Here is a 26480-nt window from a genome sequence, read left to right as displayed (position 1 = left end):
GAATCGCCACAGAAACCACAGCTCTGGGCTGGAATCTGCTGAGAGGCAGCGGAGCAGTAGATAAACTGTTGCCTTCGAGACCCAGACAGGGACCTGCACCTCTGCACGTCCGGTCCATGCCCGAGGGGACCTCAGCTTCACCTCCAGTGTGACTCAATGCCAAGTGAGCAGCTGGGAGAGGGGTAGAGGCCCACGTGGGAGCGGCAGAAGACGCTGAGAGATGCGTGCGAGTGACTCACCTGCACGTGGACTCCCCGTGCGGGGGTGGGGGAGGAGAGCGTGGGGGCGGGGGGCCGCGTGCCGACTGCCAGTGGGGAAATGAGGAAGTTCTGGAATCTAAGGTACAGCCGGTGACTACAGTGGATGGCACGGTGTTCACGCTTCAGATCTGCTGAGAGCAGACCCTGAGCGTTCTCCCCACAAAGGGGGGTGCTGATGTGGGGGGACAGATATGTTAACTCGACTGTAGTAATCCCTTCACCAATGATAGTGTGGGAAGTCTTCAAACCACACCTTCCAGAAAACAAAATCAAAGCTCGGTGCAAACGGCAGGAACCGCGACTCAGGGGTGGAAGCACCTTGCGCACAGCACCTCCGGCACTCAGTCGACTGTCATGCGACACACGGGGCCCCTCCCTCCTACCTAACACTTTTTTAAAAAAGGAAATAAAGTGGGGCGAAGATGGCAACAGGAAGGAAGTAGTTAGGAACCAACTGCATTTCCCCTGGGCTCGCACAGACTCAAGGAGGACGGAGGAGGTGTGGGCGGGGCTCCGAGGCAGAACCTCCACCCTGCCGCCTGCGTCCTGCCTGGGCACCCCCAGAGCCTGTGGGTGCGGGTCCTCTGCACAAACAAGGGCATACTGTGATCCAACCCCAGCTCTCCTTCCTGCCTCCCTTCTGACACGGGACAACCAGTGACCATTAGTGACAGAGAGCGCTCTAGGTAGCCCTGAGTAGTGGGAAACGGCATCGTGAACTTCCCAAACTTCTGGACACCTTTTCTCGAGGCTCAGTCCTCCAAAAAAGCGAAGGCATCAGCCGCAGGCTCCAACCCGGGGGTGGGAGTGCTCTCTGTGAAGTAGGGAAAGGCCGGGCCCCAGAGGAGACCAGAACAGAGCAGGGGACCGCCTGCCCCCAGGCCTCGTGGGCCTCCCAAGGACAGGGACGGACCTCGGGAAGCTGTCCTGGTGGCTGAGCGGCATGGGCTAGTGGGGGGCTGGAGGGTGGCACCCATGCACCCTGCCACCTCGTCCCCCGGGACACGGCAGGCCCATCACCACTCAGCTACAGACGGCATCCGACCAGACTCGGTCTGAACAGTCAGCCTCCTGCACCCCCCACCCCTCCCCGTTCACCAAAGCACCCCTTCCAGCTGGATGCCTGCTCTCTCAAAGCTGACTGTGGCGGAAAGGGGAGGAAATGAAAGGGGAAGAGGCCGACCGCGCAAACCGTCATGGACGCGCCTCTACAGCCCACTGTGTCCCCACGGGCTGGGCACCCCCACAGGACGCCCTGGGGCCTCCACACACCCGAGAGGCAAGGCCTTGACAGACACTTACCTCCTGGTCCCACCTGAACATCTGCTCACACCCCCGATGCCAGAGCCTCTTAGTGACCCCAGCTCCGTGTCCTCCACTCGCAGGTGGTCACTACACCGAGCAAGAGAAGCGGTTCCACCCGGTGAGAGGCCCGCCGGCCCCAGCTCAGCTCGGCACCTTGAGAGCACACAGCCCAGTGCAACCAACGCCCTCCCTGCGACGCCCACACCAACACCACCTCATGGCCACAAACAGCCAGGCAGGCTCAGTGGCATCTTCCCACCGCTCTGTCACCGGCCCGTTGGGAAGGAACTGCTGGTGGCCCCGCCCCAGTCTGTCTGGTCGTCAGCCTGGGATGATCCACATACCCAGAAGCCCATGTTGCCGGGGTGTGGGAAACGATGACCAGCCAGCCACCGGCACTCCCCAGTCCCCAGCTGCTCAACAGGGACTCCGAGAGCCCTGCTCCAGCCCTCACCACCTCTAGGGTGGGACACGGGGGGGGGAAGCTGTTCTATCCAGATGTCCAGGTGCCACACCTGTCCACGAGTTTCAGACTCTGTAGTACAAACCAAAAGCGGCCACGGTGATGCAGAGGCCCCAGGGTCCCACCCTAAGAGACTCCAGCCACCCCTCAGAGGTTGCGTCCACATGCCTGTCATTCTCAGGCACCGGGCCCATGCAGCAGGTTCCTATGGCTCAGCAGAGAGGCAGCAGCCCCGTGACGCAAGCACCACCAGGAGCTGGGTCTCCACAGGGTCTTTCCCCCACCCCTCACCTGTCTCCGGGACACTTCATTCCTGAGGACCAGCCTCTCCCCATGCCCAGGAGCCCCCAGGCCCTGCCCGTGCTGCACCTCCCAGCAACAGGGGCTCAGAAGCCGTTGCAGGGAGGAGCCCCTCAGGCCTCAGTGTCACAAGTGCAGGGTGTGTTCTGCGCCTCAGGCTGGACGGCCTGCACCTGATCGGTCCCGGAGCACCGAACCACACACAGAGTCTCAATCCCAAAGTCAGGGGAGAGAAGGAAGATGCTGGGACACCAGCTAAGCAGAGAAAGGATCCCCAACACAGCACCTGATCCAGCCCGAGAGTCCCTGGGGACGGCGCAGAGCAAGCCCCACGCACTAGGAACTCTCCTTGGGCCCGGTCCAGGGGACGCACCGTGGCCACTGGGAGCCCCAACACTCAGCAGCTGCTCACTGAGAGTTTCCGAAGGCATTTCACCAGGCCTGCAGCGGCCCCGGTGCTGAAATCCGGAAGGCCTCCTGGCAACGAGGACAGGCTAACAACACCCTGGGTCCCAGCCCAAGTGTCCTTGCAGGGGACCCAGGACACCACAGGTGTGAGCTGGGCAGGGCCACCTCCACACCGGCTTTTCTCCCAGGAAACACAGGAAGGGCGCTTTCTCTTCCTTCCGACTTCCTTAGTAACACCTCCCTCCTGTTGTTGACCCTGGAGACACACAGCCTGCGGGACCTGCACACAACGGGTGCCGACCAACCACGCTGGCTGCTGGAGGCAACCCCGTGGCGGCAGCAGGCGACCCGAGGTTAGGTTCTAGGGAGTCCATCATACCAGGGTTTTCGACTGAGCCAGGGTTGGCCCCCTTCAGCCCCCCACTGTGTTCAAGGACCAACATACCAAGGGACAGGTTTTCTGTGTCAATGACGGGCAAACACGATCTTGAAAACATATCGAGTCACACAGTCTGAGGACCCTGGGACGATTCAGGAATCGGTAGGACTGACCGGTCCCTTGTAGCAGAATTCGAACGTGACACGACGCTGTGCTGTGGGTGACCTGGTGCAACTTCCCGGGTGCACCCAGCCTCGCTGCCCGACACCTGGGGGGAGACGCCGGAAACACAGCACAGGGGTGGGTCTGAGCCACAGACGCCCGGGTCGGGGCCGCTTCTGCCTGGTAGATTCTACAGCAGCCTTCCTCGGGTCCTCGTCGCGTCACCCCACTCTCCCAGCGCCCCCACACGTGGTCCCCAGGCCGCCTCGGTCCGCTCTCCCTTGGGGACCTCGGCACACACCAGTTCGAGGCGCTGCTGTGGGGGGCCTGTGCCTCCGTTTCCTCATCTCTGCAGCAGGACACAGGAGCACCTACGGTCCTTTTTAGAACAGTAAAGTGCTGTGACACTGGAGTCTACCCAACAGAAGTCCTGAGAACCATGCCGAGCACATGACACTCACTGCAAACGTTAACTGATGACTGTCATCTCCATCTTCAGACTGTCACAGGGGGGCCCAAGGAGAGGGCCGGAGGGTCTTGACCACGAGCTTCCAGAGGGACTTGGTGGGACCCCTGAGGCGACTGACACTGCAGAAGGGAGGGCGGCCCTGCGCTTGCCTCGGAAAAGGGGCCCGTTTCCCCAACTCCCCAGGGATCCGGCGCAGAAGCTCCCGAACCTCCTGAAGGCCGAAGTCAGCGCCCGACCCGAGGAAACACCGCGGCCTGAGCCACGGGGGATCGGCCGTGAAACGGAGCTGGAGTTTACCTTCCACACGCTTGCAGCAGGAGCTCCAGACTCTGTTCCCCGTCACACCACACCCCGCACCTGCTGACGCCCCAGCCCTGGTCCTTGCTTGTCCCCGGAGAACATGTCAGGCTTGGATCCCGAAGCTGCCACGCTCAGCCTTCAGAACGGCCGCTGCTCGGGCCACGCAAGTGGGCAGGCACCATTTCCTGTTCCGCCAACAGCCCTCTTTCCCACCTGAGCCAGAATTGAGGGGTTTGATCATAAAATCTGGGAGCACCTGGGTTGAACCCTGGTGGGGCGGAGGCGGGGGGGCTTCTGAAAACTGGACCCTGACCGGAGTCTGTGAGTCAGGAAACCTGGGCGTGCGGCACTCGTGAAGCCATGTCACCTCCCCAGGAAAGTGGTGGGGTCAGACAGGGGCAGCCTGTGGGCTGGCCTGAGCAGAAGCCACACAAACATGCCGCCCTGACAGACAGCATCCCACATCCCCGTGGGCCTGAGACCCTGGCAGCACAATGAGCGCACCCCCTGCTCCCCACTGTGGCACACAGTGGCTTGGCCTCCCCAGGAGACTCAGCCCCCCCGCCCCCCGCACACTCATGCTCCACGGACGGGTGTTCTCTGTGCTGGCCCCGCGGGCATCCCAGAGACACACAGGGCCGAACTCCAGGACGTGGAGTCAGAGTCACCATCACAACCAGTGGCCGTCCTTCCCTGAGCTGCCATCGTGGGCAAGACACTGAGCATCCCAGTGGGCGTGGCCCAGAGAGCCCTGCCGGTGGCATGCCCACAGGTGACAGGTCCCACGCACGCAAGCTCACACCTGCTGGACCTCCTCTCAGCAGGACGCCAGCTGTCTCAGCTCAGTCCGCTGACCTAAGAACGGCCGCATCTGGCCAGAGGTCAGTGAGGGACCAGCAACACCCAGGCTCTGCCCTTGGCCCCAAGGGTTAACCCCACCCCAACTGCCCCACAAGGTAACCGGCCTGCTCAGTGCACACACGCAGCCCTCAGCACGGCTATGGGGCAGACACGGGCCCCGTCGCTTCCGACAGCCCCGGTGTCTCCCGTCTCCACAGACGGCAGCCACTGCCCAGACACAGTTGCAAGGCACGCTCAGCAACGCTTGTGGGCTTTTTCAATTAAAGACAAGTTCTTCGATTGTTTCCGGTGACAATGATTTTCTCCCAGGTAGCGGCCATGTGTCTGCCAAGAACACTGTTCTGGGGAGCACACTGCAGACAGGACCGGCAACACCCCCAGGGCCAGGGCAGGCACCCGGCTCTGTGACCAAGGGCACTGAGGAGGTCCCCAGAGTCAGATACTCCCACCCCAAAAAAGACCAAAAAACATGCTTCTCACGAGGCTCCCACACACCCACTACCTCTGAAAGTGCACGGCTTGGAACACAGTGGGTCCTCAAGAAAGCGCGTGGGAAGAGCACGCCAGGCACAGATGGGAAGCTAGGGTGGGCGCGCCGTGTCGGCAGACTTCTGGGGTTTGTTTCAAGTCATTAAAGATCCTCACGCCACACACAGGAGAGACACGAAGAGAACACGCCACACACAGGAGAGACACGGAGAGAACACGCCACACACAGGAGAGACACGGAGAGAACACGCCACACACAGGAGAGACACGAGAACACACCACACACAGGAGAGACAGAGAACACGCCACACACATGAGAGACACGAAGAGAACACGCCACACACAGGAGAGACACAGAGAGAACACGCCACACACAGGAGAGACACGAGAACACGCCACACACAGGAGAGACACAGAGAACACGCCACACACAGGAGAGACACGAAGAGAACACGCCACACACAGGAGAGACACAGAGAGAACACGCCACACACAGGAGAGACACAAAGAGAACACGCCACACACAGGAGAGACACAAAGAGAACACGCCGCACACAGAGACACGGAGAGAACACACCACACACAGGAGAGACACAGAACACGCCACACACAGGAGAGACACGAAGAGAACACGCCACACACAGGAGAGACACAGAACACGCCACACACAGGAGAGACACGGAGAGAACACGCCACACACAGAGACACGGAGAGAACACACCACACACAGGAGAGACACGAAGAGAACACGCCACACACAGGAGAGACACGGAGAGAACACGCCACACACAGGAGAGACACGGAGAGAACACGCCACACACAGGAGAGACACGAGAACACTCCACACACAGGAGAGACAGAGAACACGCCACACACAGGAGAGACACAGAGAGAACACGCCACACACAGAGACACGAAGAGAACACGCCACACACAGAGACACGAAGAGAACACGCCACACACAGGAGAGACACAGAGAGAACACGCCACACACAGGAGAGACACGAAGAGAACACGCCACACACAGGAGAGACACGAAGAGAACACTTCCACTCCTTTGCCAGACTCCACGGAAGCCTCCAGCGCGGGGTCCCATGTGGCCCTCCTGTCGGCTCCAGCAGGGGTGCTGCCACTCGCCCGGACAGAGAAGGGCCTGCGGGGACTCGGGGCGGTGACCAGTGAGCCAGGACGCACTCTGCCCTGCACTGGCTGCCCCTGCTGCAACGTGGAGAGCGCCACCCTCAGACGGTCTCTGTGCCACGTACTCATGGAGCGTGAAGGCAACAAGCCTGGGAGTGGGAACGCCACAGAACCCGCCTCTGACGGGGAGACTCGCTCTGGCCCTGGGAAAAGCCCCGACCAGGGCTCACCCCCCCACCACAGGTCCGGCTGTGCCCAGGGCGGGAGGCACGGAGAGAGGAGCCAGAACCCAGCCGGGTACCCCCTCAGGCCCCGCAGCAACTGGGAGCTCACGGGGCGCTGTCCTGGCCCAGGTGACACCCGTGGGGCAGGCCCCTTGTCCGGTCTCCACCAGCACGCCCACCTCTGAGCTCCATCTCTTTCAGCCAGCGCGGCAAGGCCAACCAGCCATGTCCCCGAAACAAAGCCCACCGTGCCTCTCAGGTGGCCCTTCAGGGGTCCCCTGGCCCACCTGCCTGTGACCCGTCAAATAGGCCCGAAGGGCCGCGGGTTCTGCCAGTCACTTTGTCGCCACAGCTGTGCTTGGAGGAGAGCTGGGTCAACACTCCGAGTGCACCTGGCTGCGGCCTCGCACTCCGCCTCCCAGGGCGGGGCCACCGCTCAGCGGCCACTAGCGCACGTGGGCCTCACGGCCGCTGACAGCATCCCTGACCAGCCTCGCCTGCAGGCCCAGGCACCTGGCGTCACGTGCCACTTCATCCGGTTTACTCGAAAACCCTCCCCATTTGCCCATTCAACAGAGAAAGAAATTCAGGTTCCACAGACTTAAAAACACTGCCCACCATCACCCAGGAAAGAAGAGGCACGACCAGGATGCCCGTCTGGGCAGCTGTCAGAGACACCCACCCCCCAGGACAGGGGGTGTCAAAACGAGGGTCCGTCCCCGTGGCGCAACTTCAAGGTGGAACGGCTGCCACGGCTCCAACGGCCCTTCAGTGGCACAGGCCGGACACAGCGAAGCACAAGGACAAGCACCACAGGACTCTGGTGTGTGTGGGACACAGCAGGTCAAGTCCACAGAGACCGAGGGCACAGAGACACATGCTGCGGCGAGCGAGGCAGGGTCTCAGTGCCGCGGACGGAAGATTCTGAAGACCAAGGTGGCGAAGGCGCCCGACAGTGGGGGCGCGTGTAATCCCCGAACCAAGGGTCCGAGTGGCAGACGTCCTGTGCACTTCGACCCAGTGTGAAACCACATTTTAAAAAGAAAGGGCAGGGCTCACACTCCTTTAACGACCACACAAAGCTGGAGGAATGGATACTGAATTTCGATTACTCTAATAAATGCGTCTAGAATGTCAGAAAACCGCACACCCAGATGACTCACGTGGAGAATTTAAAACTGCAAAATAAAGTCAGAACCCTGAGGTCTGGAAACTAAGCACAAACCCTGCAGCCCTGCAGGCCCCGTGGTCCGATGGCCCCAGACCGGGCTCAGCACCAGCCACCCACCTCCTTCCCACCCTTCCGGAGAGAGCCCTACCTCAGATGCCCATCTGACTCACCCAGACCAAGGTCAGAGCGTACCTGCTGCTCCCGCCCCGACCTTGGCACAGACGCTGCTCACCCAGGTGCCTGACCGGCCCTGCAAAACACATGCACCCAGCCTGGGTTTCCCATCTGAGGCCCACCCTGTGGACTATCTGGATTCCTCCACACGCGCCAGCCCCCGCCCAGGCTCCTGGGACAGAAAGGGCGGTGCCTGTTCTCTGTCTCCTGTCCCTGCCCATCACCACCAGTCAAGGGGTGGGGCCTCCCCTCCTGGGCAAAACACTTCCCCAACCTATGGCCGGTGCTCTCACACCTGCCCCTCCCATGCCCCAGATCCAAGGGAAGCCGCACAGCTTCGCCCCCTTTTCCGAGGAGAGGCTGGCAGGGAAGGTCTGCCCAAGGCCTTCCCTTGACACACGGAGCTGGCTGCCACGTGGGCGCTGGCCTTCCATGACCCGCCCTCTGGAGGCTGCAGAGCTGGCACATCGCCAGGCCCAGGAAACCGACCTGGCCCCGGGGGCAGGAGGCAGCCTGCCAGCGTCCGAGAGGCAGACAGACACCCGGGCGGCCCTGGTCCCAGGCGCCGCCTCCAACAGGCTGCCCCGATGGGCCTCCTGCCACCACAGTGCCCAGGACGGGCGCTCCAAGTCCACAGCCCTCTGCACCCACCTGCCCACCCGTGGGGCCCTGTTACGACGGGTGGGGAGGACCCGCGGGGCGCAGTGCGCAACTGGGTCAGAGGGCAGCTTCTCAGTGCAAACTCGCTAGCTTCACTCCACTGCTGTCCCCGCAGCCCTCACACCCACTCTGGCCTTGGTCCCCACCCCTCAGACATGGACTGGTGAGGCGGGCGGAGCCTAGGGAGGCAGCGGCCAGGCCACCAGGGAAACACCCCCCAACCCCCGGAGAGCAGAGGACCTCGGCAGAGCAAGCGCGCGCAGCAGAAGCCAAGCCCATCCCCGACCGCGGCCGCGTTACCTGGGCTGTCCTGGCCCTCCTGCCCTGCATGCTGCTGCTGCGGCCCAGCTGCGGGCCAGGGGCGCCCTCGGAGAGGCAGTGGGACCTCCTGCAGGGAAGGGTGTTGTAGCTGCTGCCGGGAGCGGCCTCTTCGGCCGCCGTGGGCGGTGCCTTGTGGTTGGCCCGGTGGGGGCGGGCAGATACCAAATCGCGACAGCAGCCGGCGCACTTGCTCTTGGGCCCCCCGTTGGCCATCACGCTGGCACCGTCCGGAGTGCAGAGGTCACTCAGGGAGCTGGCGCGCTGACAGGCAGTGGGCAGCCGCGGGCCCTGCCGGCTCCCCGCCCGCCGGGCCTCCTGGAGGTCCCTCTCTGCGGCAGCGCCCAGGATCTCCTCATTGCTCGTCAGGTGCTCTTGGCTCAGGTCAGAGAGGGAGAACTCCAGGCTGTCCTCCCGCCAAATGTCTGCGGACTTGGAGCGCTTCTTCCTGAAGCCCACACTCTCCAGGAAGGCGGGCCCGACGCGCTCATAGGGATGCAGCCGGCTGTCGCCCTCGGCCGGGTAGGCCGCGTCCTCACCATAGAGCCTGCTGTCCTCCGAGTCGGGCATGCTCGGCACGGAGGCCGCAGCGAGGACGACGCTGCTGCCCACACTGGGGGCCACGGAGGAGTCAGTGTACGACACGGGCCTCAGGCCTGCATCCACGCGGTCCACCCAGATGGGGCTCCCAAAGGCCTCAAGGGTGCCCTCCTGCGCAAAGGGCTCCAGGCCGCTCTCGGCCAGCGACTGCGGGATGCTGGGAGTGCTGCTGGAGCGCCCGCTGGCCTCGGAGCTCCTGGGCACCGCCTTCCCTGAGGACGCGTGCCGGGCCCGCCGCGCCTTGTGCGACAGGCGTAGCGAGCGCGACGTGTGCTTGCGCCCCAGGCTGGCGCGCTTCTCCCCGTAGAACGCGTGCTCCACGCTCTGGCTCTCTGCATTTCCCATGGCCGAGCAGTCTGCAACAGAGAGAGAAGGAGACAGGAGGGACAGCTCCGTCACTGAAGGGCACAGGCAGCTGGACAGAGGGGCTCGGCGTGCGGGGAGGACGGCCAGTTCTTGGGCTGCACAGGGTAGCAGGGCAGAGCCGGCAGCTCCCGAGAGGCCCCCATGGGGGGGTGGGCACAAAGCACCAGCAAGACCGCTGGAGAACCACACCTGTCTTCGCCCAGGAGGTACCTACCCACCTCGCCCCCCTCAGCATACACACTGCCTCTCTCAGGGTCGGGTGGAGGGGGACACCTGTCTTCCTGCAGCTGCGCGTTCGGTGACGGACCTGGAGTCCTGCCCCAGCTCCCAAACCCAAGTATGCCCGACCAGGGACTTGCCGATGTCAGAAAACGAGACTTAAAAGGCACCTCCGAACACCCCCTGCCCCTTCCAGGGGTTTTCTGCTTTCTTCGGACTCCACCTCGAACTTCGAAATCAATCAGAAGTGGAAACGCTGAGGGTTTAAGTCCAATAAAGCAGGATCTTTCCCTTTAATTCCACAGTGCGCTGAAAACGCTGACTGTGGTTGGGAGGTGGGAGTGGGCAGAGCAGAACAGAAACCCCGCTCCCCGCGGCTCAGCGGAGACCAATGGGCTCCGTTCTGGGAGCAGACCCTGCGCACATGCGTCTGGCTGGGTCCCTGCACGGGGGACTCAGTGGCAGAGCCACCAGCGAGAGCCGGCCCTCAGGGCCACAGGGCACGGCCAGGTGCCTTCGGGGCACTCGTCCAGTGTCGCCCACAGACCCAGAGGCCACTGCCCACAGTGGAGACCAGGAAACCCCTCGCAGCTCAGCTCACATCCCCAGGTGCGCAGCAGTGCACCGTCCACCTGGAGCCCCGCCCACCTTGCGCAGCAGCAACCTGTCTCTGCACCGTGAGGACAGCTGCAAGGGCAGGAGGGAAACACAGCAGCTGGGTGCATCACCAGGCTGACTCCATCACCCGTCTGCACAGTGACTCACTCAGGGGACAGACACCAGGCACCCAGCGTGTCCTGGAAGCCAGGCCGTGGGCAGTGAGTGGCCAGAGGAGGCTCGGCCCCACCCTCAGTGCAGGGCAGCTCATGCAGACCTGAGCATTCCCACCAGGACACAGGTCACATGACCCCCCCCCCGCCGGCCCAGGGAATGTCCAGCCCAGAGACCATCCCCCAAGATGTCAGAGCCCCGAGGTACGCCTCTGGCCAGTGTCTTTCAAAAGCAAGAAAAGAGGCAAAACCTCAAGTGGAGGGAAAGGGACAAGCGGCACTGGCCACACGCGACCAGTCTCAGTTTCCTCTGCCCTGAGGAACACCGGGGCTGCACATGTCTGCACTCAAGGGGAGGGGCACGTCAGCAACACTGATGGTCAGCAACAGGGCGGTCTCCCAGGGTCCCTGAGGTCTGTAAGCAGACAGGACGTGCCAGGTATGTCTCCACCATCCATCCATCTTGTGAATTCAGAATAAAAAGCCCAGAGGGAAGGTGAGCCAGCCGTGCTGTCTGAAGAACGGCACGGCTGAAATCCGAGAGCAGCAAAGGGTTCAGGTCAAGACTAAGCCACTGCCTCACACGCACCAGCAGGCACCTGGGCCATGGGCGTGCGTAGACCGGCAGCTGGTTCTCCGCCCTCCTCTGCCCCAGGGCATGTCTCTGCCACCTGAGGAGTAGTCCCGCCCCACCGTCCAGGCCCCAGGGCCTGTGGTGCTCTCCAGCCAGCCCAGGAGGGCAGGCAGCAGTGTTACCCTTAGAACGGGGATAGAGGGGGGCGCCCGACCTGCCAAGCCCCCCCCAAGGATGCTGGGGTGACCGCAGCCGGGTCGGCAGGAGGAGAGACAGGAGTGTCTCGGGGCTGCGGAAACGGCCCCTACACTGAAAGCTTTCCCTGCGCCCGACCAGTGGCTCAGGTGGTTGGAGCCTCGTCCGCTGCACAAGGTCAAGGGTTTGATCCCAGGTCAGGGCACATTCAGGCGCCAGCCAATCGACAGATACTTCTCACGTTGCCGTCTCTCTCCCTTCCTCTCTCCAGAATCAAGGAGCACGTCCTCGGGTGAGGACTTGAAGGAAGGAGAGGAAGCTTCTCCCGAAAGGCCGTGAGGCCCCAGCCCCAGCGGGGTGGTGGGGGCTCCGAGACAGCGGAGTGGGAAGAGTGGAAACCGCCCCTCAGACCACGGACACACGGCCCCGTCTGCGGACGCCCCGGCCCTGCGCCCAGGCACCCCCAAACGGCGGGCAACCAAGCACCCCTCCCCTCCCGTGCGCAGACGAAGGACACCAGCCCTTCCTGCTTTCTCGCATCTTTCTCCCCACTTGACCCTCGTCTTTGTTTTTATTTCAAAGAAACCAATTTTGCAACACCTGGTTAACACTTTGCATTTGCACCAGCCTGTTCCTTCCCTGTCCGCCCCCGAAGCCACGTAGGGGCAGAAAGAGGCTCTGACCTTTCTGTCGCAGAGACTAGTGTGCTCTGCTGGCGACCGGGACCTGACCGGTGGCCGTGTGCTCGTGACAGCGGTAGAAGCTCCGAAACGAGTCCGTCTGCAGAGCCACCAGGTGAAAGGGGACAGTTTAAGGGGGGAAGCATACCCAGAGATGCGAACATGGGGACAGAAGCCTGCACAGAAGAGCCGGCAAAGGGGCAGCAGTCTCCAACCAAAGTCCAGGCCCAGGGGGTGACCCACCCAGGCTCAGCATGAGGCCGCCAGTGATGCAGGCAGGACTCTGGTGGCGCCAGGCCATGGGCACCTCCCGGGCCGTGGGCGGGGGGCCGTGGGCAGGGGGCCGTGGGCAGGAGCTACCTGGGAGTGCAGCTCTCAGCACCTGGGCCTCCGGCCTGGCTCCTCGGGCTTCCCCCTGCACGATCCACGCCCGGGCTCCCCGGCAGCCCCCAGTCTCCCTCTGCCAGGTTCGCCACCTCCAGGCCCCATGGACCTCAGCTCCCAGTATCTCTGAACAAAAGGGGCTCCACACTGCTGTCCCCTTCCTCATCCACCCTGTCCCTCATCCACCCTGTCCTTCCTCCGCATGCGTCACGGCTCTCACCAGGGACACGGTCATGGGCCCTCCTGCCTCTTCTCCAGCCCTCCCACTAGGACCCACGTGGCTGGAGGGCGACAGGCGTGCCCTAAACCACACTTGGAGCGAAGGCAGGACACAGCAGACATCCAGGCAGGACATCGAAATTCACGCAACTGCAATCAGTATAGACACAAACGTCTCCAAAATAGGAACCAGAGAAGACATGCGTCGGTCCCCCCCAGCTGCCCACCCCCTCCCTGCCCCATGCGGCCCCTCCCCCTGGATCCGCGGCTTCACAGAGGGGCTGACTGTCTTGCCCACTGTGCACCCCAACTGACACCCCTTCTCCTGGGAAGAGGGTAAGACCTCACTCCTGTCCTCCCTGTCCTAGCTGTCACCCTCCATCCCACCATCCTCCTCCTGGGAAACTGTCCCCTGAGGGGGGAGGGCGAGGTCTAAGGCCCAAGGCCCAAGGCCCCACCCCCACCATCAGGGCAGAGGGCAGACTTGCTCAGCCTGACAGTCAGAGAAGCAGCCCAGTGCCCTGATGGGGGGTAGTCTGAAGGCTATGCAGAGTCTAAAGATTAGAAGGAGCTCAGCCCCAGAGAGAAGGGCATGGGGGGCCAGGGGTGCCCAGCACCGCGACCTTCCTCTGAGAGCAGTGAGTTCCATTTCTGAAGCAACCATTGCAGGCCCCTTTACTCCCACTGCACCACGGACACGGCGGGCGAGCTCCGGAGTCTGAAGGGTCCTCGCCAGTGAGGACAGTCGCCCAGCTGGCTCAGCCCTCAGGCGGGTGGCTGCTGCCCAGGGGCTGCTCCTGGGGAGTGGTCGGCCTGCCCAACACCACAGGTGACACCGCGCACACCCATGGACCACACGCTGGCCTGCCAGCCGATGGCCCTGGGCCTGGCTGCCCCACTGTGTCTGGGGCGCAGTCACTTGCACACAGGCACACCTGTCTTGCTCAGTACACACCCCTTTCCCACCCCAGCACGGTCTCCTGGCGGCAGGAACTACGCCTCGCCCACCTCTACAGCCTACACCGCAGCACAGCTGTCCGCGGGGACGCTCAGGTTGCGGCCGCCCCGCAGCGAGGCCGCCTCAGCAGCGTCCAGCATCTGTGCCCACCAGGGCCCAGGCGCCCCACTCAGAGCGCTCACCGTGAGGGCGGGTCTCTCCCCTTTGCCGAGGGCGCCCGGCACCGAGCGGAAGGCACCTGATGATGTCTGTACATTATGGTTATTAATAAAATGTTGTGCTCCCCAGGGGTATTTAAAAACTTATCAAAATAAACACGATGATTACTCTCCTCTGACTTGAAAACAGACCTCCAAAACTGCAGCCGAAAGAAGGAAACCTATTTGTTTCAGAGTTAAATTTGAAACGAAAGTCACAAGACAACAGACTGCACATTTAAAATTAGCCTCCAGTGGGAGGTCCTGGTTCCCAGCCTGGTTTTTCCCTCCTGGAGGCTGAGCCTGGAGACGGGGAAACCAGGGCTCAGACTAACCCGAGACGAAGTTCTGGAAGCTTCTGCAACATCTTCACAAAGGCTGAGGGGCACACACCCGCCAGCGCAGGAGGCCGGGCAGGGGCAGCGCAACAGACAAAAGACCAGCTCCGATTCAGAGCAGCTACGACACTACCCAAGAACAAAGCACGTCACTGTTGCGAACTGTTGCGAACTGGGACGTGAAGGCCAGGATCGCCTTTTCGAACATAATCCCGTATAAAGACAGGAAAGCCTGGGGTTCAATCTAAAGGATCCTGAGGGCAATTCGCAGGAGAAAAAAGACTTCACATGTGCCCGTGTTTTCTTTTTCTTGTTTTAAGTTTCAATGCTAATGCTTTTGAATTGTCAGGAGGGTTTAACCTCAATCCAAAGAAGAGGTTCCGAATTCTCTTTCCCACAAGCTACAGCGCCTTCACATTACAGCAGGCCCACCCTGCCCCGCCTCCTTCCCGTGAACTCCCACCACACACAGCTGTGCCCACACAACGTACCTTTGCAGGCAACAGCGGGTCGCAGCCCACTGTGCCCCAGGGGCGCTGTGGCATTTAGATCCTGGGTGGGCGGTGGTGTCAGGAGGCGCAGCACCAGGCTGGGGGCGTCAGCACCTGCTCCCTGGGGCGGCCATCGGTCTCACCTGAGCGGTCTCACCTGCGTGCACAGGAAGGCGCTGCGAACCTGCAGAGCACGGGAAAGGAAACGGTCAGCAGCACAACAAGGCCGGGTCATCGCTCTGCTCCAGCGTCCGCCTTGAGCAGAAAACCGCTGGCCACAGGTACGAAACGCCACGCGGCACCAGGTGAACCGCAAGTGTGAGCGCATTCCCACCCGTGGCGGCAGCTGGCCCAGCAGGCTGAGTGAGCGAGCGCGCCCTCTGAACCGCTGCCCGTAGGCTAAGGTAATGCAAACGGGTGGCCACAAAATGATTTCCATGGCTCCTCTTCATCGTCAAAGGTCCCATCTAACAGAGCCGAAGGGACCCAGAGAGGGAGACCCGGCCGTCCTGGAGCAGAGCTGCACCCCCGACGGACATGGACCAGCACCGGGAGGCACTGGGGCAGAAGCCCGAACGCAGTGCACAGCTGGCACTGGGCACGTGTCCTCGCACGGCCACATGTGTCCTCGCACGGCCACACGTCAAGTCCCGAGGAAGAGCAGCAGAGGCAGGGCACGAGAAAAAAGTCAGGTGAAATGTCCCAACTGTGACTTGACCTCAAAAATGAAGTGGCCGGGACCTGCCCATGAAAGAGCAGCTGATTTCTCAGGCCTGCCCTGTGAGGGGCGTCCGCCAGCACTGAGAGGGCCTGGGGCTGGACGCCCCGGCGGTGACCGCCACTGGGCCCAGGGACACCGAGAGGGATCTCCTTGGGGACGGTGCCACACAAAGGCAGTGCACACACACACACACACACACACACACACACACAGGGGGTGGGACAACGAGAAACACTCCTCCCTGGCACTTCGAGCTCCACGCACGTCTGTTCCCTCCCTTCCTTCTCTTTCCCCCACCCAGGCCCCCAGAGCCCCCGGTCCGTCTGCACTGTCCCTCCTCCGCCCGTCTCCGCTACCTCGGACCCACAGCTCACACTCCTTTGTCCCCTCTCCCGCCCCGACCCCGTGGTGCACACGGCGCTGCCAGGCCAAACCAGTGGACCTGTGGGGCGCACTCAGTGTCCCACAGAGTGCTGCCACACCACCCCCGGGACCAAGTGCGGCGGGACGCCCTGGTGCCCTGGCAGGCGCAGCCGAGAGGCCGCAGGAATCCTGAGCATCCTTCTGAAGAAGCGTCCGTCCATTCCACTCGCAGACGTACTCAGGAGTTCAGGAAGAACAGAGGAAAAAAGGTGAATGTGCATCATTTTCTAAGATGAAACACCCACCCCACCCCCAAATGAAATGCCACACAGCGCAGTTCCAGGCTGATTCTCTGCTCTTGATGGAGAGTTTGGTGGAAAAGACTTGAAAATCTCTACTCTTCCAGGATTTCCTTCATCACCTTTTTCCTCTGGATAATGCAATTTTCAATTATTTGAAAACCTGCCTACATCTCTCCCATGGTAGGGTCACCAGGCACGTGCCCCTGCATGAGGGTTCTCCAGAGATGCAGAACCAACAGGGGCAGGTGGGTGTGTGGGGTGAGTGGGTGGGTGACGGATAAACAGGTGGAGGAATGGATGGGAGACGAATGGATGGGGAAGGCTGGGTGAATGGGTGAGTGGGTGGGTACATGGACAGATGGATGGGAGGGTGGATGGAAGGATGGACAGGTGGATGGGTCAGTGGGTGACTGGAAGGGGGGGGATTTTAAGGAACTGCCTCAAGCAACTGCAAGGCTGAGACCACAGCCTGCAGGAGAGACTAGAGGCCCAGGCAGCGCCAATGCCACGGTCTCAAGTCCGAAGGCGTAGGGAGGCAGAGCCCTCTCCTGCCACGAGACCTCAGCCCCGCGTCCCAGGCCCTCAGTGACGGGAGAGGCCCCCTACGGGAGAGAGGGCGATCTGCCTCACTCTGTGTCCTCATTCAAACGCGGATGGCCCCACACAGTCTCCCACTGCACTACGCCGGGACCGGGCCAAACCGGGCCCCACCGCCTGGCCAAGTGAACGTAACACACGCCCGCACACACCACAACACGTCTTCTCCAGTTCCCAGCAACAGCACCAGCGCAACCCAAAGAAACAGGGAGAATCAAGTTCATCGCCCAGAATACGATGCCACAGTGGCAGCAGGGGCCTGACTCACACGCATCCCCCAAGCCCACTCCACTCAAGCTTGGAAAAGAGGGTGGTGACCTGGGGGCCATGCAGGCCCAGGCACCCAGGGACACTCAGGGGCCACTGAGGACAGTGACCTGACTGCCATGGTGCCACCTTTGCCCTGCATTTCCAGACGGTCACATCTTCCGAGCTGCGTCTCCCGGCAGCCAGCACATGACCGCCACTCGCTCTCTCCCCACATAGAAAACAGTATCGAACCACATTTCTGGACTGTGAAACCCACCTGCCTCCCCCCTAACCCCCACCCACACACACAAAGTTCCCAGGCCTGGGTGCGGCAGCTTCCCCGTGGGACCCTGGGACGTGAAGTTCCCACCCTCTCCCACCCCCACCCCCCGCCAGGCTAGCAGCATGCTGCATGGGGGTGGGGAGGGGTGTCCCCAGCACGTCCTCAGCTCTGGTGCAGCTGGGCCTGCGGTGGGGCTGGGAAGCCGGGCTACGGAGGAGGCGGGGCAGAGCAATTGCCCAACAGCCTCCCACACGGGCTCCTGAGCAACATCCCGCAGGGGCAGCGGCTCCTCCCGGCCTGCTGGAGCAGGCAGGTCTCCATGGAACCACGGCCTCCGGAGCCGGGCATGTGCCCCTTTCCCAAAACCAGAGAGTGCAGGCGGCTCACCCCTCCCTGAGCGCGGGGGTCACCTGGCGCAAGTCCTTGACTCTCCACAGCTTCTTTCTCAACCACACCCAGAGCCATGTGTGTGAAGCATTCCCCCACCGCGGGGCTCCCAGGCCAGGGCTTGTGCTCCTGGTTCGTTACCTAGGCTGGCTCCCCGGGAAAGGGCCGGGCTGCATCTGCGTGTCCCCAGCTGGGCTCAGTTTGACACAAAGGTGAGACCCCGTGGTGGTTTTCGCATCAAAGTTTCCCTTCGTTATCGCTTCCAGACCTCAGTCTCAAGTCGGCACATTACAACTCAATCTCGGTGGGCCCTGGGCCCTTCTGTGGGGGTGGGGCACAGCCCCAGAACCCCGTGGAGACCACCCGGGGGAAGGCGTGAGGCCCCTGACAAGGTCATATCTCCAGAGAACAGGGGAGGGAAAGAGAAAGGAGACAGACCCACACGACCCCAGGCCCAGGCACCCACGGCAAGGTGGCAAGGTCGGGAGCTGCAGAGAATTAACGGGACCCCTCACGCCAGGCACGCATGTGCAAGGCTAACACCCCCCCACAACGAAACACACACTCTCCACAGGGCAAAGGTGGAGAACAGGCAGATTCTGAAAACACACACAACAGGCTAAGATGGCAGTTTACCTCGACTGGTGTTTCTCGGCTTGATTTTACGGTTACTCAGGAGGCGCGGTGATCACTCTGATGTCTTATCTACCCTATAATCAGGATATTGCTGAAGCCCAGAAGGAAACACTTCTAAGTGTGGCGGGTGAGTAAGGGGTGTCTGGAAACGGTCTTCCTAGGAAATCGTGGTGTGCAACACTCACACTCAAAAATCCACCTTCAGAGGACCTTGCTGAAAGAAGAACGGTCATTTCAGAGTGGAAGCTGTTCGAGGTAGAAATCGAGGTTTGTCACCCTGAAGGTCACAGAGGGTTTCCCTCCAAAGAGCAGCACATCGAGGCCCAGGTTTAGACAACGGAAGTGGTGAAATCTAAAATCCACGAAGTCGTGCCTGTGCATAGCCCCTCCACACCATGAAAAGGCGCCGCTCGGGTGCTGAGACTCACGGCCCCCATTTCAGATGAGAAGATGAGAGACTCTCTCCGGCGGGAGGAGGGAGTGCGTCCGCCAGGCCCTTCCTGAAGGCCCTTCCTCAGCACGCCCTGTCCCAAACCCAGCGCCAGCAGGCTGGGTGGGTCTGGAGGAACGCCCAGGAACATGCGCATCTATGGTGCTCTGTGCTGGACAAGGGGCATGGGCGAGCGACGTGAGAAAATGGACATGGTGAAGTAGGAACTAGACGTAGCAAACACAGGATGGACCTGGAGACACTGTCCTGAGTGAAATACGACAGACGCCGAAGGATACGTCTGTGCGGCTCCCTGGTGAGACCCAACACTGCTGTGGGGCAGAGCGGGGACCAAGCACTGGGCCGAGGGTTGGGCAGAGCGGGTCCGCACTTCCGGGGACAGAGCTACAGTCTGGGGAAACGAGCAGGTTCCGAAAACCAGGCAGACCCACTCGCTGCAGCTGAACACCACACCTGAAATGCTGGAAGGTGAACTTCACGCGGCACGCATCACACCGTGATGAAAAAACAGAGGGTATGTTAAAAACTGGTACTTGCAGGCACTTCAAAACGTGAACAGGCTTCTGTGGGCATCAGACCATGTACCGACCGAGTCCCTGGAGGGGCATACCGCACCCACACCCACTTCTGTGCCGACGGCCAGCCCGCCCAGCATCCAGCTCACGGACCGAGGACCGGACTGCAGCCCAACATCCGCCCAGAAGTGCTCCCACCCCCTCACCATCTCCCAGCAGGGAGGGCCCGCAGGGCTCCCGGGGTGGCCACCCTCTGGTCCACAGTGGGAGCCCGCCTCTCACAGAGAAGAAGGAGACCCCTGTGTTCCACGTGCATGCTTTGCCCCGAACGCTTGTTTGGGGGGCCGGCTGCCTACTGGAAGCCTGTGTCCTGCCGGCGGCACAGTGAGGACTGAGCTCCACAGATGTGCTCACGCCTGCCACGGCGGGTCCAGTCCACGAGCGGAACCAAGAGCCGGGGAACCGCAGTGTTTCCGTGACTGTCCATGCCTGGTAATCTCCTGCCCAATGTCCCCCCTTCCCCATCCCAGTCAGCCCCCAGCCCTGCACCCCAGCACAGCCACAGAGAAGAAGGCCGTAGCTGCCCGCCTCCACCATGGCTCCCAGACAGTTTATGCTCCGGCATGGACCACACCAGACCCGGTCTGGGGGTCGTGTGCATGAGAAAATGGCCAAGTCGGCGGCATGCATGGCCCCAGCCAAGCCCTCCTCCCCCGGCGCTGGTCTGAATGCGCCAGAGAAAGTGTTATAACAAGCACCCTGCTCGGTGCTAATTAAACGCGTCGGCGGGGGGGCGGCGATGGGCGCAGGGTGGACAGAGCACAGGCTGTGCAGGTGATTCCACATGCCGACAACTTAGACTTGGCACCTGACCCTCCTCGCCAGCAGCTCCTCCCCACTAACTGGAAACGTCGCCACCACAGACCGAGCGGGCGCACCCCAGGCAGCTCAGTCCGGCTCAGTGCAGCACGCCAGGGAGTCCGGACGGTGTGGCAGTGAACCGCCGCGGACAGCGTGCAAGACAGAAAGCACTCTCTCAGGAAGACCAGCAAAGCAGCCCCTTGGGACTCGGGACAGACCCACCTTCTCCACGCGTCCCAGGACCAAGGAAACACAGCCCCCAGCTCCCAGTGCGCTGGCCTCGGGCCGCGCCGGGTCTGAGGGCACCGTCAGCAGCCCACCGGGCCCAGGCCCCAGCGGAGCAGACACTGGGCCCGTCCACTGCTCGTCCTGCCGGGGCTTGTGCTGCGAGTTTGTTGCGCAGCTTGAACTCATAATGGGACTCTGTCAGCTGCTTTTGTTTGAACTTGACACAATGGGAAAAGCCCCGAAGGGCTCGTTAGTAATCTCACAGTGGAATCTGGAGAGATAATGAGCACTTCTTGAGCAACCGTGAGACACCCGACTGCACCAGGCAAAGTCAGGTCTGTTCCCAGAGAAGACAGGACTCCAACACAGCTGCCACCGTGACCACCAAGGTGGGGACAGAGAGCTCAGTGCCGGGGCGGGGCGCACCCCCACAGTGGGGGTGGGCGGGGCTCTGTTTCAGCCACGCCCGCATCTGGTGACTGCGCCCCCTCAGGAAGACGCAGCACGCCCTCGGTGAGAGGGGGGCAGGGGCACGGAGAAGGACCGGCTAGAAGCCACGCAGCCCTCTGTCTGAACCACTGGGGATCAGTGAGCGGCAGCCTGGAAAACAAAAAGTGCGCCCCCTCGTGGCACCGGGACTGGGGCAGGGACATGGCCTCGGGGCTCCCGCGCAGGTTCTCAGTGAACAAGGCAGCACTGCGCCACATGTGCGGCGTCTCCTTCCCTACCGACAGTCCCCGGCACGCAGCCCCCACAGGGGCAGGAAGATCAGCACGTGACACGGCGGGAGGGGGCCCCAGGACAGAGGGGGGTACGGCGGACCCACGCACATGTCCATGCGAAACGCTGGACTGATCCTCCAACTGGCCAGCGTCCGCACTGATCCCCAGGCTCAACCCCATCTGGACCTATCCCCCGGCTCGCTTGTGTCTTTGCAAGCTTTTGGAAAAGACTATTGTTACCCAAAATTAAAGTCACAGAAAATTCATCTTCTAAACATAAGTATCCGTGTGGAATAAAGATAACAAATACTGGCAATAGCAGTATATTATTTATCACCCCAAACCTTTCAGAAATGTAGAAAACAAGTAAGATTTACTAAATACATAAAGATTCAAGTACAGACTTGCTAAAGGACTAATTCCATAATATTTAGACTGCAAAGGTCACAGTTTGGAGGGAGAAAAACCAAACGCCTGCTATCTCGTGGTAGGTGGGGCCCATAACACATTTGCCGCTAAGCTGACTCCAGGAAGCAGGCAGCAAACACCTGGCCCAAAGCGGGCGACCCCAGGTGTGCACGGAAGCAACGGCTGGGCCTACCCTGCACGCCAGCTGGCAGACCGGAGTCCTCTGTACAGCAAGGCTCCCTGGGAGTCCCTGTTTGTTTGCCAGCCTGGACGAGAGCCGTGGACAGCCACGACGAGGGGGCAGGCACGCTATGCCCAGTGCCTCAGGCTGGGGGGGGTCGGGGTGCCCCATCGGAGCAGACATGGCCGTCCTTGTGGGCCACCAGGCGGAGAGGCCAAGCCTGGCAGTCAGGGCCCGGCCCCCACTGGGCCTCAGGGGTAGGAGCTGGATGAACTCAGTGCAAGGAGAACTCCACCAGGAAAACCCCGGGCTTGACGACTCCTCCTCCTCTAGACGCCCTGACGCCGCCGGCCTCGCCAACGAATCGCGACCAGGCACGGAGCGCTGACGCTCAGCCCTGTGGAGCGCAGCGAGGAGCCAGGCGGAGGCGCACTCCAGTGGGGCTGCCCTCTGCTGCCCACAGCTCGGACAAGGACCAAGAGGCCACTCTCCTGCCCAACTGTCCAGCCCTGCTGTCCTGGGAGTAACCCCAGGACCTAGGTCTTCAGGTCAGAGCGGCATCGCCCTCTCAATCAGATCAGAGTGATTTGCAATGGTTAACAAAAAAGGCCTTTAAAAAAGCCCTCTTTGGGGAGAAAGTGACAAGGACGAAGCCAAAGCGAATGTTAGAGAGAACCCACGCGGAAGTGACCCCAAACTCCCAGCACTGGAGACAGTGAAATGTGAGGCCTCTGCTCGGAGGGGCCCCGGGAGGTGGGGTCTCTGTTGGGCCAGGGAGGCACGTTCCGCTGGAGCAGGGAGCTCTCGCTACCCTTTCCTCAGAAACTCGAGGTCGATCTAAAGGTGGCCCATCTGTTAGCACCAGGGTTGTGACAAATGGTGAACAACAGTGAAGGAAAGAGTGTTTGGAGGGAAGGGGAACAGGGAGACAAAAAGCAAAGCAGGGACTTCCACCAAGATGGAGGCGCAGGTGGAAACACTGCGCCTTCTCCCACAACCAAGTTTGAATACAACAAAGGTTTGGAGAACAAAGTCACAGCCAAAAAACAGAAAATTAAATTATACGGAAGTCCGACAACAACGAACCGTTCAACCAGGACGGTAAGAGGGGCGGAGCCAGCAGCGGAGCAGGTCGGGCAGCACAGATCCCCAGACCTAGGCGCGCAAGTGACCCGGACCCAGTCAGGGTGTGGGGCAGACTGACCATGGTCGCACATTCGCGCACAATGAGACGGACCACGCAGGCTCCAGGGGGCGAGGGCTGATGGCGGTAGCACACTCGCATGCAGTGGGACGAAACGCAAGGGCCCTGGTGACAGTGGCAGCTGCCACACCTATGGGGGACACGGCGGGAGGCGGCAGATGGGACGCCATCGCTCCTCTTTGACCCTGCCCCCACATACAGCATCACAACCCAACGACTGAGTTGCCCTGCTCTGGTGAAAACCTAGGGCTCCAATCCTGCTACGGAACAGGCACGAACAGCCCAAAAGATGGCGCAAGAAGAACTCAAAGTCCCAGAGCCAATAACTCTAAGCGACCGAGAGATTGCCAGCCTCTCAGAAGCACAGTTCAAGACACTGTTTATCAGGATGCTCACAGAACTGGTTGATTATAGTCACAAATTAGAGGAACCTATGAAGGCTAAACTAATTGAAATGAAGGGAGATGTCCAGGAAACCAATAGTGATGGAAAGGAAACTGGGACTCAAATCAATGGAATGGACCAGAAGGAAGAACAAAACATCCCACCAGAAAGGAATGAAGAAATGAGAATTCAAAAAAATGAGGAGAGGCTTAGGAACCTCCAGGACATCTTTAAACGTTCCAACATCCGGATTATAGGGGTACCAGAAGGGGGAAAGAAACAGCCACGAGTGGAAAACTTATTTGAACAAATAATAAAGGAGAACTTCCCCAGTCTGGCAAAGGAAATAGACTTCCAGGAAATCCAGGAAGCTCAGAGAGTCCCAAAGAAGTTGGACCCAAGAAGGAACACACCAAGGCACATCATAATTACATTAGCCAAGACTAAAATGAAGGAGAGAATCCTAGAAGCAGCAAGGGATAAGGGGACAGTCACCTACAAAGGAGTACCCATCAGACTGTCAGCGGATTTCTCAAAAGAGACCTTACAGGCAAGAAGGGGCTGGAAAGAAGTATTCCAAGTCATGAAATCCAAAGACCTACAGCCAAGATTGCTTTATCCAGCAAAACTTTCATTTAGAATGGAAGGACAGATAAAGTGCTTCTCAGATAAGGTCAAGTTCAAGGAGTTCATCATCACCAAGCCCTTATTATATGAAATGCTAAAGGGACTTATATAAGAAAAAGAAGATGAAAAATATGAACAGTGAAAGGACAGCAAACACACAGTTATTAACAACCACACCTAAAACAAAAGCAAACCAAGAGGACAGCTAGATCAGGAGTGGAACCATAGAAATGAAGAACACATGGAGGGTTAGCAACAGGGGGGTGGGAGGAGGAGAAGTGGGGAGAAGGCACAGAAAATAGCATAGATGGTAGGTAGAAAATAGATAGGGGGGAGGGCGAGAATAGTGGGGGAAATATAGAATCTAAAGAACTTGAGACACAGTTATAAACTAAGGGGGGAGAATGGTGGGGGAGGGAGTGTGCGGGTGGAGGGGAATGAAGGGGGGAATAGAACAACTGTAATGGTATAATCAATAAAATATATTAAAAATAAAAATAAAATTTTAAAAATAAATAATTAATTAATTAATTAATTAAAAGCAAAGCAGGAAAGGAAGGAAGAGAACCCTGGGAGCTCAGGCCCCAAAGGCACCAGAGCACCCCACCCAATCCCACCACTGAGCATTCAGACACTGCTGGTTTCGGGAAGCCACCCAGACAGTCTGTTTTGGGGAGATGAGCCCACCAGCCTCCAACTGGGGGTCCACTCACTAGCTGCTCGGCCAGCCCACCCACGGCAGAGGGGATGGTGGTATGCCACGCTCAGGGGTGGGCAGCTGTTTTCAACGGGAGTGTGGCTGCCTGAAGTCCAAGTCTGGGAGAGTTCTGGTAACAGACTGCAACGTATCCCTGACACCTTTGGAGCTTCATCATCTACCCAGGTCCTGTTTCAGGGAAGTCTCTTCCATCACTCTGATGTGCGTGTGTGGTGGGGGGGGATATTTATGAAATAGGTGGTGTAAAGTTTAAATATCTTGCTTCCCAAGGATGTGCGAAGGAAGTGTTCGTTGCGGTTATCACTTCAGTGGAATATTGTCTCTTTAAAACTATCTATCTACAAACAATTTTTAAAACTTAAATGTGGAGCCAAGAATTGTCACTGACTGTTTTTAGAGTGGCAAACTGTACTACAACACATAGAAAAATGAGGGGGAACAAGTGAGCGTTCGCTTCAAAAGCTGAGCGATGAGGAGGCTCACAGGGCGAGGAGCTGGGGGTGTGTGTGGGGGCGGACGGGGGGGTCCAGAGAGGAGAGGGAGAACGGGAGGAATGGGGGGGACAGGAGAAGGAGGAGCCGGTCTGGTCCTCCTTCCTCGGGCCAGGGGGGCCCTCGTCCGCCCCAGCTACCAGCCTCGCCTTGGAGATGTTGCTGAGGCTGTGGGAAGGAGAAGTGACGGCAACAGCTTCAGACTTGGGCTCCGACAAGACGACGCCTCGGGCTCCCTGTAACGCCTGTCGGAAAAGCCCGCAGGCCCCACGCCAACAGGCACGTTCGAAACAGGCACGTTCAAAACAGGCCCATTCTCCCTTAAAGCCTTCACAGGAATGTCTGTGGCGTATTGACCCAAGATGACCACGAAATATGCTTTTAGAAAGCCTGGTGACCCACAGGAGTGGCCTGGCATGAGGGAATCAGAGCCCAAACAGGGCAAGGGGCAGGGGGGCAGCCAAGGCACAGGGGCTCCGGGTGGACTGAGTGGGGACCAGCCCAGACAGACAGCCTGGGTTGAGCCCTGCCGGGTGGGGGCCCGGCCAAAGACAGAAAGACAACGACTAGCTCTTCGACCCAGGGGCTCCAACCAAACACCCAGATGCACTGGCTGCCGCCCAGAACCCAACGCCGCCCACTCCCGGACAGAAGCCCCACGGGCAGGCGTCTGCTCCTGCAGCCCGTGCCCCCGAGGGGCTACCGGAGGAGGCCATGTGTACGAGCCACACGAGCCATGCTCCCGGGAGCACTGACGAAGGCAGGACGGAGAGTGCTGGTTCCAGAGCCAAGCTTGATCTGCAGTTTTCTACATTTACATTTGGCTCGGTGCCCAGCGCCACGTGACCCCTTCAAAGGCCCGCATTCTACATTTTCTTTGGAGCCAGGGACTGACACATGGTGACATGGGTCACCCACTGGGGACTCCTGCGTGGCAGAGCCCCAGGGACGCACCGGGGACTGGCTTCTCCGACTGCACCTCCCGTCGGGAAGTGTCTTCTCAGGCCTCTTCCGGGGATACCAAGGACCAAGGGGAACAGCATCGAAAGGGCGAACCCTGGATGACCCTCCACTGTCA

At 60.5% G+C, this 26480-nt stretch overlaps 1 protein-coding gene across 4 annotated transcripts in view; it reads right to left on the bottom strand.

Moving 5' to 3' along the window:
• TIAM1 (TIAM Rac1 associated GEF 1) overlaps positions 1-26480 on the bottom strand; it is a 179575-nt gene that overhangs the window by 71140 nt on the left and 81955 nt on the right. For 3 of the 4 annotated variants that reach the window (XM_037040559.1, XM_037040561.1, XM_037040560.1), the window contains 2 exons: positions 15075-15258; positions 9066-10039 (listed from right to left, as the gene is read on the bottom strand). In XM_037040559.1, coding sequence (XP_036896454.1) covers positions 9066-10028 — 963 coding nt within the window. In that variant the 5' untranslated portion in view covers positions 10029-10039; positions 15075-15258. Of the gene's footprint in view, positions 1-1562; positions 1703-9065; positions 10040-15074; positions 15259-26480 lie in introns of those variants that run through there. The other variant, XM_037040562.1, reaches the window with a different exon arrangement.

This window comes from Sturnira hondurensis, unplaced genomic scaffold, assembly GCF_014824575.4.
Source record: "Sturnira hondurensis isolate 20B ecotype Veracruz unplaced genomic scaffold, ASM1482457v3 Scaffold0002640, whole genome shotgun sequence".
Taxonomy (NCBI): domain Eukaryota; kingdom Metazoa; phylum Chordata; class Mammalia; order Chiroptera; family Phyllostomidae; genus Sturnira; species Sturnira hondurensis.
The sequence above is the reverse complement of the archived record's forward strand: the minus strand, read 5'-3'. Positions and strand labels throughout refer to the sequence as shown.